Source organism: Chiloscyllium plagiosum, unplaced genomic scaffold (genome assembly GCF_037043375.1).
Source record: "Chiloscyllium plagiosum isolate Xiang-an unplaced genomic scaffold, Cpla_swu_hap1 HiC_scaffold_4, whole genome shotgun sequence".
NCBI classification, from domain to species: domain Eukaryota; kingdom Metazoa; phylum Chordata; class Chondrichthyes; order Orectolobiformes; family Hemiscylliidae; genus Chiloscyllium; species Chiloscyllium plagiosum.
The window spans coordinates 86,835,123-86,848,745 of NW_028270142.1; the positions used below are offsets into that span (position 1 = coordinate 86,835,123).

At 41.8% G+C, this 13,623-nt stretch overlaps 1 protein-coding gene across 6 annotated transcripts in view; it reads left to right on the top strand.

Moving 5' to 3' along the window:
• Positions 1-13,623, top strand: part of garem1 (GRB2 associated regulator of MAPK1 subtype 1) — a 136,118-nt gene that overhangs the window by 53,820 nt on the left and 68,675 nt on the right. For 2 of the 6 annotated variants that reach the window (XM_087986448.1, XM_087986450.1), the window contains exon 2: positions 5,020-5,070. The exons of 3 other annotated variants lie outside the window; for them this stretch is intronic. Coding sequence is in view for 1 of the 3 variants with exons in the window: in XM_043688265.2 (XP_043544200.2) it covers positions 5,020-5,066 (47 nt within the window). In the remaining 2 variants the exon portion in view is untranslated. The remainder of the gene's footprint in view (positions 1-5,019; positions 5,071-13,623) is intronic. One more of the 6 variants, XM_043688265.2, reaches the window with a different exon arrangement.

The window sequence follows — 13,623 nt, forward strand, 5'->3', positions numbered from 1 at the left end:
TCCACTACACCTCCAATTTTGGTGTCATCTGCAAACTTACTAACCGTATCTCTTATGCTCGCATCCAAATCATTTATATAAAAGTCACTGGTCACAGGCTTCCAGTCTGAAAAACAACCCGCGCCCCCCACACCCTCTGTCTTCTACCTTTGAGCTAGCTCTGTATCCAAATGGCTAGTTCTCCTGTATTCCATGAGATCTAACATTGCGAACCAGTTTCCCATGGGGAACCTTGTTGAACACCTTACGAAAGTTCATATAGATTACATCTACCATTCTGCCCTCATCAAACCTCTTTGTTACTTCAAAAAACTCAATCAAGTTTGTGAGACATGATTTCCCACGCACAAAGCCATGTTGACTATCCCGAATCAGTCCTTGCCTTTCCAAATACATATACATCCTCTCCCTCAGGATTTCGTACAACAACTTGCTCATCACCGACGTCATGCTCACTGGTCTATAGTACCCTGGCTTGTCCTTATCACCCTTCTTAAACAGTGGCACAGCGTTAGCCAACCTCCAGTCTTCCGGCACCTCACCTGTAACTATCGATGATACAAATATTTCAGTAGGAGGTCCAGCAATCACTTCTCTAGCTTCCCACAGAGTTCTTGGGTACACCTGATCAGGTCCTGGGGATTTATCCACCTTTATACATTTAAAGACATCCAGCACTTCCTCCTCTGTAATCTGGACATTTTGCAAGATGTCACCATCTAATTCCCTACATTCTATATCTTCCATATCTGTTTCCACAGTAAATACTGATGTAAAATATTTGTTTCGTATTTCCCCCATTTTCTGCGGCTCCACACAAAGGCCGCCTTGCTGACCTTTGAGGGGCCCTATTCTCTCCCTAGTTACCCTTTTGTCCTTAATATATATGTAAAAACCCTTTGGATTCTCCTTAATTCTGTTTGCCAAAGCTATCTCATGTCCCCTTTTTGCCCTCCTGATTTCCCTCATAAGTATACTCCTACTGCCTTTATATGCTAAGGATTCACTTTATCTATCCTGTCTGTACCTTACACGTGCTTCTTTCTTTTTCTTAACCAAACCCTCAATTTCTTTAGTCATCCAGCATTCTCTGCACCTACCAGCCTTTCCTTTCACCCTAACAGAAATGTACTTTCTCTGGATTCTCGTTATCTCACGTCTGAAGGCTTCCCATTTTCCAGCCGTCCCTTTACCTGCGAACATCTGCCCCCAATCAGCTTTTGAAAATTCTTGCCTAATACCATTAAAATTGGCCTTTTTCCAATTTAGAACATCAACTTTTAGATCTGGTCTATCCTTTTCTATCACTATTTTAAATCTAATAGAATTATGGTCGTTGGTCCCAAAGTGCTTCCCCACTGACACCTCAGTCACCTTCCCTACCTTATTTCCCAAGTTTTGCACCTTCTCTTGTAGGGTACATCCACATACTGAATCAGAAAACTGTCTTGTTCACACCTCACAAATTCCTCTCCACCTAAACCCTTAAAACTATGGTAGTCCCAGTCGATGTTTAGAAAGTTAAAATCCCCTACTATAACCACCCTATTATTCTTATAGATAGCTGAGATATCCTTACAAGTTTGTTTCTCAATTTCCCTCTGACTATTAGAGGGTCTATAATACAAACCCAATAAGGTGATCATCCCTTTCTTATTTCTCAGTTCCACCCAAATAACTTCCCTGGATGTATTCCCAGGAATATCCTCCCTCAGCACAGCTGTAATGCTATCCCTTTTCAAAACCGCAACTTCCCCTCCTTTCTTACCTCCTTTCTATCCTTCTTGTAGCATTTGTATCCTGGAAAATTAAGCTGCCAGTCCTGCCCATCCCTGAGCCATGTCTCTGTAATTGCTATGACACCCCAGTCCCATGGTCCTAACCATGCTTTGAGTTCATCTGCCTTCCCTGTTAGGTCCCTTGCATTGAAATAAATGCAGTTTAATTTATTAGTCCTACCTTGTCCCTGCCTGACTCTCTTTTGTTCTCAACTGTACCAGTCTCAGATTGACCTCTCTCCTCACTACCTTCCTGAGCCCCACCTCCCCCGCCCCCCTCCGCCTCACCACCATACTAGTTTAAATGCTCCTGAGCAGCTCTAGCAAATTTCCCTGCCAGTATATTAGTCCCCTTCCAATTTAGGTTCAATCCGTCCTTCTTGTACAGGTCACTTCTATCCGAAAATAGATTCCAGTGATCCAAAAATGTGATTCCTTCCCCCATACACTAGCTCCTCAGCCATGCATTCATCTGCTATATCCTCGTAGTCCTGCCCTCACTAGCTCGAAGCACCTGGAGTTATCCGGATATTACTACTCATGAGGACCTCCTTTTTAAATTCCTACTTAATTCTCTCTAATCTCCTTTCAGAATCTCAACCATTTCCCTTCCTATGTCATTGGTTTTAATGTGTACAATGACCTCTTGCTGGCCCCTCTCCCCCGTGAGAACATTCTGCACCCTCTCTGAGACATCCTTGATCCTAGCACCAGGGAGAAAGTGAGGTCTGCAGATGCTGGAGATCCAAGTCGAAACTTTATTGCTGGAACAGCACAGCAGGTCAGGCAGCATCCAGGGAACAGGAGATTCGACGTTTCGGGCACAGGCCCTTCTTCAGATTCCTGAAGAAGGGCCTGTGCCCGAAACGTCGAATCTCCTGTTCCCTGGATGCTGCCTGACCTGCTGTGCTGTTCCAGCAATAAAGTTTCAACCTAGCACCAGGGAAGCAACACACCATTCTGCTTTTTCGCTGTCCGTACCTTGGATAGAGAATCCCCTAATACAATTGATCTCTTGAACCCCACGTACCCCTTGTTGCATTAGAGTCAGTCTCAATACCAGAAACTTGGCTGTTCGTGCTACATTCCCCTGAGAATCCATCACCCCCTACATTTTCCAAAACACCACAATTGCGTGAAATGGGTATAGCCACAAATGACTCCTGCCCTTGGTGCCTACCTCGCTTACCTTTCCTGGAGTTAACCTCTCTATGTGACTGCATCTGGGACTTACCTGCCTTCTTACAACTGCCATCCATCACATACTGTTGTTGTTGCAAATTCCTCATTGCTTCTAACTGTCTCTCCAACCAATCCATTAGATCTGATCAGATTCTCAACCAATTTATGGCGGACATAATCTGCAGTAGCCCTTAAACTCTCTTTAAGCTCCCACATCTAACAAGAAGCACATCTCACTCTACTAAAGGCCATTTTTGCTCCTTCACAATCTACAGACCCAGAAAATAACACTGTATTATTCCTTTGCAAACACTGCCCCAGGTTAAATTAATAGTTATGGCTTATATTTGAAGTTTGATCAAGAGACATATCTCAAAATATTATAATCAAGAAAGAACCCACTCTACTCACTACTGCAGACTTACTGTAGGCCACACTTAAAACAACAATACACTTACCTGATTCTGTGCTGTGAACTTTGCCGAACAGTTCCTCCAAGTTCAGTTGTGAATTTCATTGTTTGCTAATTTTCCCAGACACACTGCGATGTCCAGTGATTTACGAATTCAAACAACAAAGGCAGTGTCAGTTTCTTTCTCTCTGTCTCTCCTGCACTGACCTCACCATGTGCTTCCTTTGTCTGGTCTTCTCCCTTTTAAAACTGCTGTTGTTTTGACTTTTGTTTTCCAATGTTCCAAAACAATGCAACAGCTTATAGTACAGTAATTGCTGCTCCTGGAATTCGAGGAAATCGCCTCCAGCACTTAAAATATCTCAAAAAAGGAGCAGCTGTTACAGCCAGAAACTTTTCCCGTCCTCCATCTTGGATTACCCAGAATCCGATTGGGACTATACTTAGACGCAGAATCAATCCACATTCATATGCAGGAACACCTAGATAAATTCAGGCTTTGGCTATTAAGTGGCAAGTAACACTACTTAAAATTAATTTACAGGATGAGAGTGTTACTGGCTAGGCCAGCATTTATTTTTCATCCCAGCAGGCAGTTCAGAGTCAGCCATGTTGCTCTGGGTCTGAAGTCAGTATTCCTTCTCTATAGAGTCATATGTGGTTTTTCAGACAATCAACAAATGGATTCATCGTCATGTTAGCCTCTTAATTCCAGATTTTTATTGAAACTAAATTCCACTATTTGTCATGGTGGGAGTCAAACCCGGGTGCCCCAGAACTTTACCACATCAGAACAAATTTCTAAAGCTGATCATATTCAACCAAATATCTTTAAGTGTGTACTGTTATTAGTTTACACTAATGTGTTGTCAAAGATGAATGTTTCACCAAATCTTAAATTCAAGGATTCTATACAAAAAAGCAGTTATGTTTACTATAATGCAGGGTGGAGTTTAAAATTGCAGCCTGAAACTAAGGCATAAGTCCATCAGGCCAGATCAGATTAAAGTCATGGATGGTAGAGAAATGTAGGATATTCAGATAGAAAGAAAGTTGCAGCTATTTTGCAATATATAGTAGGAACAGACCCTATTAAAAATTTTCCGAATTTTCTTTTGTTGCTTTGGCTGATTACATTGGATTGTGTGATACTAATGCAAAACCAAGAAAGCATGAGGTACATTTGATTTGGTAGGTTTCACTCTGCACTTGAGGTGGGGGAATGATTTTTTAAAATACTGAGTCTTAAACCAAAGTATATTAATGAAAGTATATCTCATAACAAGTTGATTAGAAAATATCAAGAATAAATGTAATGGTTGGAATGCCAATACTTTGAAATTTTCCCATAGATCTTGAAACAAATATGTGAACAACTTACTCTCTGCATTGGTTGAGAAATTCTGTATGTATCTGCTATGAACTGAGGAAGATTTGAAAAGAAGTTGGTAGTTAGTTTCGTTTTGTTGTTAGGTAAGATCACCAATTGGTATGTGAGAATGTAGGATTTTTATTTTGTTTCATGCAAAGATGAGTTGTTTTGATTGAAATGAGTAAATCCACTGAATTTTCTTTATGTTCACAAACTGTAAGCAATTGAATTTCAGTGTACATCTGGCTTATTCTTTCTTCTGATCTTTCTTACAGTTTGGAGAAGTCTGAGGCTGAAAAAAAATGCAGAAGTTTAATTCACAGCAAGTACTGTTGTTGCATCCCTAACCTTTGTAGCTGTATTGTTGTCAACACAGCCATACCTTTAGACTTGATTGCAAGACTGCTTGTAGCAATCATTTAGCCATCCAGACTTAACTGAATTAGAAGGTTTTACTTTTCAGTCAGCTTGCTTCCTTGTAACGATGAACTGTGGAATTTTTAGAAAATGTATTTTTTCGGCTTTGATTGTGGAAAACCTAAACTAGTTAATACATTTTGCTGGTGTTGAGTGGAGGCCAGAAAGACAGGCCCAGGAGATATTTAGAGGAACAGGGAGAGTAGTTTAAGAAACCAGTGGAAAGAAGCTGAATATGAGTCAGCAGAGAGAAATCGAGAAGAACAGTATGGAGGCAAGGAAAGGAAATAATGAGGACAGAAAAAATGAACACAAACGTATAAAATGGAAGCAGGCGTCAGCCATTAAGCCCTTCAAGCCTGCTACACCACTTAGTATGATCATCATCTAATCATCCTGTTCAGAGATGTTATTACACATCTCTGAAGCAGATGGGATGTGCTCCTAGGCCTCCTGGTTCAGAGGTTGGGACATTACCACTGCATCACAAGAACCTTAACATGCTGAGAATCTTAACATGTCATCATGCATCAGCCTGCTATATCAGGAATCGGTTTGGTAAACCTTTGTTACACTCCCACTGTAGGCAGAACATCTTCAGGTAAGAGATCAAAACTGCACACACCATTCAAAATGTGGCTTCACCAAAACCCTGTACAGTTGCACTTAGACATCTCTGTTTCTCGCAGCTTGAATCCTCTTGCTATGAAGTCAAGCTTACAACTTGCCGCCTTTGCGGTCTGCTGTACCTGTATGCTTGCTTTCTGTGACTGATTTACAAGGCCACCCAGGTCTCGTTGCATCTTCATCTTACCCAGTCTTTCGCCATTCAGATAATCTTCCTTCCAGTTTTTGTTAGCAAAGTAGATAAATTGCTTATCTGTTTATCTGCTTCATTTGCCCATTCCCTCAATTTGTCCAAATCATACTGAAGCATCTCTGCTTCCTCCTCACAACACACTCAATGCCCATTTTGTCATGTCTGCCAGACGTTCTCCAGGTAAGAACCTGTCAGTGTCTAAAAGCTACTTTTTGTATCTGCAATTAATGACCTATGACCCATAGCTTTATTCCATATCATCAGTTTTGTATCAAGTTAAGCAGCTTTACATTTGTCAAAAGATTTGACTACATTTAACCAATATTTTTAATCAGCTTTTAGTTATTTAGTATTGAAAGTAGGAGTATTATTCTTAAGGCTCATTCTTCAATTCCAGAGCTCCCCTTCCCCATCCCCCGAAATTAGTATACTGCTCAGAACTTGAATTTGACAAGCCTACTGGGTGTTAAATAATTTTTGTCAAGCTCATCTATGATATCAAGAAATAATGGTTGGCAATCTAACTTTGAAAATTTTGTTTCCATGCACAAACTACTTTTGCAATGTGTTTTCTATTGACAGATTTTTAATCAGTGAGGGCATCAAAAAGTTTTGAGGACTTACCAGATTAGCCATGATCTCTTTGAATAGGTTGAATGTCCAGCTTTGCTCCTGCATCTTATGGCTATGCCTACACCATTACATGGAGCTACTGCTGATATTCTCTCTCATGGTACACAGTTAAGTGTTAAAAATGCTGTTGACCTAGTTTTACAAGAGTGCAACTTTGTGGTCTAAAGGTGGGAAAGCAGATTGAGTGCAGCTGTGGTGGTGCAGAAAACATTTTACAATCCTAGAATGTGGGTGGGTATTCTTCTCATAACCCTTAAAGTTGTAACTTTTAGTATTTCTATGAGCATATATACATACTGTCTGGGTGTGTTTACAAGCATGTTCATATCCGTATACTCACCATTGTATTTAGCTTTATATAAATGTGCAGTGTGTATTGTGTGTATATACATATCCAAATAAATGGTTTGGTGTGCTTTAATGCATGTGAGTTTATATGGATGAATGGAGTAGTGGCCAAGTGTAGGTGGGTGGAGATTGAGAGTTGGTGGCTGTGGATGGGTGCGGTATGGGAGTTCGTGGGCATAGATGGATGATGAATGTGCAGGTGAGTGTAGGGATGAATGAGAGGAGGTGAAGGGCTAGTCTGCAAAACTAAATTAGTTAATTAAACTTCGGATTAATTCTAGTATTTTGAACAGTTTTAAATTAAAGATTACAAAGCTCTGACCTGCAATAATGAATTGCAATTTAGTTTAAATTAAAACTAAATTGCATGGCAATAAATATATGATCTGGCACTCTGACGTATGCCATGAAACACATGCAAAATTTTAAATCACTTGTAAGTATTTAATTTGTTGATTAGTTTCCAATTTGAGTGAAAACTTGTGCCTCCCTCTGAAAATACATGTACTACCCTGAATAATCATATTTCCACAATAAGTGCAACCATTATATGGAGCTATATCAAGTAAAAACTATTTCTTCTGCTTTTGCTTCAAAAGATTTTACTGTGATTCATTGTTCTTGCAGCAATTTGAGTAAGTCGGCCAGAATTGCTAACATATATATTCTGAGAAATCTCCATAGTGGATACCAGCATATATGAAATATTTGCCTAGTGGACATGGTAACTGGTATGACTGGTCTCTGGGAAGGAGTTTGCAATTGCTATAATATTGGGTGAGTGTGGAGGAAATGCATCTCTTCCTTCGGGGGAAAAAAACCCCTCCTCATACAAATTAGAAATCTGAAGTAAGGAAACACAACTGTTTGGAAAAACGTGATGAATAATTGCTCTACCGTGTTGAACACCCCTGAGAGAAGCACCAAGGGTACCAAGGTCAGCAAGAGTGGCTAGTAGCACCAGTACTGACCAAGCTAGTTGATTCCTGACTGATATATTTACTGATGAAAGAACTAACACACAAAAATCTGCCGTGGCTTATCGTACATACTTTCCTGTTACTGATGAACCTGACAGTTTATTCGTCAAAGTGGCCAGTTCGTCTTTGCGGAGATAAGGTCTCATTTCTAACTGAGGGCTTCCTACTACCAGCATGCTAAAGGAGATGGATTCAGTAGCTCAAAACTGGATATTTGAGGCAATCTGGGCTTTCTGCACAAGCAGAATGGTGTACCAATGCAATCTTTAACATCATGTCATGTCATTTTACATTATCATCAACTGAGTATAAACCTCGTGTGTTGAAGAAGGTAGTAAGAAGTGCCAGGATTAGGACCAGGCTTTTTTTAGAAAAGAAAAGCTGCTGCCAACCCAGTGAAGTTTAGCATGGAATCTCTGTATGCTAAGCAGCGTTTACTAGACAGAGTTAAGTGATCCCACAATCAATGGATTAAATAAAAGCTCTGCAGTCCTGTCAAACATGAATGGCAACTAACAATTAAATCCCCCATGAGGAGGACCTTGAGCCCCTCCATCTCCTCTTCTCGCACAGACCCAATCAGTCCCCCTCCATTGACACTCATCTACCTGGTAGAACTGGTCCTTGCCCTTAACAATACTCCCACTGCCTTCAAACCAGAAGGTTAGCCATTGGTATCCTCGTGGGTCCAAGCTGTGCCTGCTTCCTCATAGGGTATGTGGAACAGTTCCCCCTTTCCGCAGCTATACTTGCACCATTCTCCGTCTTTTCTACCGCTACATGGATGACTATATCACTGCTGTCTCATCTTCCCACAAGGAGCTCGAACAGTTCATCCGCTTCTCCCACATCTTCCACCTTGACCTCCAATTCAACTGGACAATCTCTGACACCTCTCTCCCTTTCCTGGACCTCTGTCTTTATCCCCAGCAACTGACTCAGCACTGGGATCTGTTACAATCACTCCGATTCTCATAGCTGCCTTAATCCCATCCCCCGGCAAAAACACAATGCCATACTCCTTGTTCCGCCGCCTCCACCGTATCTGTTCTCAGGCTGAGCAATTCCACTCCAGGACATCAGATGTCATTCTACCACAATTTCCCTCCCCCTATATCGAAAGTGCCCTCATTGCATCTCCTCCATTTTTCTCATCTTTGCCCTCAATCAAAACTCCCCTAGCCGCAACAAATATAGAATCCCTCTGGTGCTCACCTTCCACCCCACTAATCTCCTCCAAATCCAGTGCATCATCCTCCACCATTTCTGTCACCTGCAGTCTGACCCACCACCAAAATGATATTTCCCTCCCCACCCCTTCCCGCTTTCTGCAGAGACCATTCCCTCATGACTCCCTCATTAGGTCCACAGTCCTCACAAATCCCTTCTTCACACCTGGACCCTTTCCCTGCAGCTGCAGAAGGTGTAAAACCTGCCCTGACACCTCCCTGCTCACATCCATCCAAGGCCCTGAACAATCATTCTAAGCCTGGCAGAGATTTGCATGCATTTCCTATAACTTGATTTATTGTATCTGTTGCTCCCGATGTGGTGGTCTCTATATCAGGAGGATTGAGCACAAACTTGGGAACTGGTTCAGGGGGCATTTATGGTATCCTTGAATCAACCCTGCCTTACAATTGCCATCCATTTTAACTCCCCTGACAATATGTCTATCTTGGGTCTCTTCTACCCTCAACGCAAAGCAACATGTAAACAGGAGGAAGAACAGCTTGCCTTCCACCTCCAGGATCTTACAACGATTTAGCCTTAACATAGAATTCACCAGCTTCCAAATCTCCCCAACCCCATGTTATCCCGGGCCCAGCCCTCCCTCTCCACCCTGCCCCCTTAACCTGACTTTACCTATCCAGCTTCCTTTCCACCTATCCACTCCACCCTTCCCACTGACCAATCATAGCTACCTCCTGCCTGTATCCACCTATTGCCATCCCACAAACCTTTCCCCCAACCCCACTCCCTTCCCTCTATTTATTTCGCAGCCCCCTTCCCCTCCCCAAGTCCTGATGAAATGTTCTGACCTGAAATGTCAACTCCCCTCTCTTCTGAAGCAGCTTGACCTGCTGTGCTTTTTCAGCTCAATATTTCATCCACTCTAACAATTAAATAACAAGCAGAGGAAGGACTTCAATAAATCTTCCCATTCTCGGTGATGATGGAGTCCAGCATTAAATTGCAAACTAAACACGCTGAATCATTTGTAACACCCTGTGAAAGTATTGAGTGGATGATCTTTCATGGCCTCGTGAGATCCCTAACAAAATGGGGCCAGGCTTCCTCCAACGAGATTCCACTTTATTTTACTTTCAAAAAATGATGACTGAGCCTACTTGATCATACAAAAACAACTGTGGTACTGTAGCCTTTTGCATCAGGGCTAGCCCTACCTCTCGCTAAGCTGTATAGTTATTATTGCCTAATTATGTCCTATCTACAAAATGAAGGAACATTCCAATTCAGCCAATTACTGTACCATCCGACATTAGCAAGCTCGTGGATGGTGTCATTGACAGTGCCTATCAAGTGACATTTGCTTATCAGTTACTCTGTAATAATGTTTTTGGGTTCTGCCAGAATTGCTCCATTCCAAATCTTTTCTCAAGAATTGAATATAGGATAACAAATTGAAGTATATTTGGAGAGACATATAGAAGTTATATAGCTTTGGCTGCCCACTTCCCAGATCATTTCCACCATGTACAGGAGTGCAGTGGAATACCTTCATTTGCCTTATTGATTGCAGTTCCAACAATATTTGAGCAGCTTGACATTTTCCAAGGCAGACCAACTTTGATCATCAACTTTAGCATGCATTCCACCACTGCAGTAGTGGCAATAGGATCTGCATCCCTTCTGCAGTTGCACTTCTTCAACAGAACCTTATCAACCCATATACTGCCCTCTGAACAAGGATCATATGTACATTAGAGCATTTCATCCATCATATCAGTGTTGAATTTCTGAATAAGATTTCACTTGGTGCCATTTTCCTGCCTCTTTTTGTAAAATCCCACATATTGTTCATTTTTAAATAACAGTCCTTTTAGAAGGTCTTGGTTAACTGTCTGCACCAAACTGGCAGGCAGTGCATCCCACACCTTAACCACTTATTAGGTGAAAAATGTGTTTCCCGACTGCTTTTGCTTCTTTTGTCAATGACTTTAAATTAGTGCCCTTTTATTCGCGATTCTTCCACAAATGTGAACAGTTTCCCCCTTTCAGTTCTCTCCAGACCCTTTTGAATATTTGTCAGATTTCCTCACCGCTGTTTCTTCAAGAAAAAAACAGCCCTAACCCCTTCAATTCTTCATAACTGAAGTTCCTCATCCCCAGAGCAATTTGAATGATGATTTACTGCACTATAACCAAGGCTTTTACACCCTTCCTAAACATATCCAGGGATGGGTACAATGCTCCAAGTAGGGCCACCTTAGCACGTTATAGAAGTTCACCTTAATCTCCTTGCTATTGTCATCTATGTCCCTGTTAATAACACCTAGGTATGGTATGTTTTATTATCCACTCTCTTTCAATCTGTACTACCACCTGTTAATGACTTGTGCACATATACATCTGGGTCCTTCTGTCCTGCATCCTCTTTAGAATTGCATCTTTTATATTGCGTCTCCACAATCTGTCTACCAAAATGAATCTAATTGCTTTCCAAATTGAGCTTCCATCTGCCACCTGTTTGCCCATTCTGCCAACTTGACTTTGTCCTTTAGAAGTTTTGGTGTATCTTTGCAGTTTAAAATTATTATAAAGTTCATATTTCCCACACATTATGAAAGTATGCCCTGTACACCAAAGGTCTAGATCAACCAAGATGGGCGGCACGGTGGCACAGTGATTAGTACTGTTGCCTCACAGCGCCAGAGACCTGGGTTCAATTCCCGCCTCTGGCGACTGACTGTGTGGAGTTTGCACATTCTCCCAGTGTCTGCGTGGGTTTCCTCCCATAGTCCAAAAATGTTCAGGTTAGGTGAATTGGCCAAGCTAAATTCCCTGTAGTGTTCGGTGAAGGGGTGAAATGTAGGGGAATGGGTCTGGGTTGGTTGCGCTTCGGCGGGTCGGTGTGGACTTGTTGGGCAGAAGGGCCTGTTTCCACACTATAAGTAATCTAATCTAACCCAAGCTAATTTCGAACTGTATCAGGATTCCTTAGTTATCGCTGAGTCATTTGGAACTGCCTCCCAAGCAGCATTGTGTATGGCACTGTGACATATAGCAGCTGTTGCTCAAGAAAGTTGTCTACCACTATCCCCTTGAGGGCAGTTGAAGATGGCCATAAAATGTTGGCCTTCCGAAAAAAACCTTACATCCTATGATAAGATCATAAGACATAGGAGCAGAAATTAGGCCATTAAGCTCTGCCATTCAATTGTGGCTGATCGGTTTTTCGACCCCATTTTCCTGCTTTTTCCCCAAACCTTTGATCCCCTTGGCAATCAACTTAGCGATCTCTGTTTTAAATATACTCAATGACCTGGTTTCCCCACCCTTCTGTGGCATTGAATTCTACAGATTCACCACTCTGGCTAAAGAAGTTTCTCCTTATCTCCGTAATGATGGAAGAAAAGCCTTTTTAAGATTAACAATTTGCCAAGATTTAAGTAATTTACTTGAATGTCACTGTAGTGTCAAGTCACAGTTTCTGTACTAAAATGGTTTAAAGTCAGAATCCAAATATAGAACCCTTGCAAGTTGCATGTCAAAAGCTGTGATGTCTACAGATAATCTTGTGCTCTGTTCTTTCACAATCCATGTAAGAACATGATGTGATAGAGCTTGACAAGAGCCCAAGTGATAAATCACAATGAGATAAAACTGATTTAAATTAACATATCAATTTCTGTCCATGGCTTAATTTACTTACGGCTCAACAAGTCCACACCGACCCTCCTAAAAGCAACCCACCCAGAACCATTCCCCTACATTTACCCCTTCACCTAACACTGCGGGCAATTTAGCATGGCCAATTCGCCTAACGTTCCCATCTTTGTGTTGTGGGAGGAAACCGGAGCACCCAAAGGGAACCCACGCAGACACTGGAAAAATGTGCAAACTTCACACAGACAGTTGCCTGAGGCAGGAATTGAACCCGGGTCTCTGGTGCTGTGAGGCAGCAGTGCTAACCACTGTGCCACCGTGCTGCCCACAAATTCATGAACAGAAGCAGATATCTTGGTTTATCTCTGCAGAATTTCAAAATTCCGTTTATAACTTTTGCATTACTGCCAATGGTCCTGGTAGAGAGGTCCTGAGGAGCATTTGTCACAAGCCAGGTTTTGAAGGGCAATTGGTCCTCTTTTTTATAATCTTGTTTCTGTGAGTCAAAACAAACTTTTTTTTTAAAAGCATGCAGATATCACTAATTAATTATATAACTAACTGGATCAAAATGAAGGAGCCAATTACCAAGATTTTCATGAGTGAAAGAAAGACTAATTTTCTTTTGAGATATTATTTGGGTGGCACGTTGGCACAGTGGTTAGCACTGCTGCCTCACAGCGCCAGAGACCCGGGTTCAATTCCTACCTCAGGCAACTGTCTGTGTGGAGTTTGCACATTCTCCCTGTGTCTGCGTGGGTTTCCTCCAGGTGCTCCTGTTTCCTCCCACAGTCCAAAAATGTGCAGGTTAGGTGAATTGGCCATGCTAA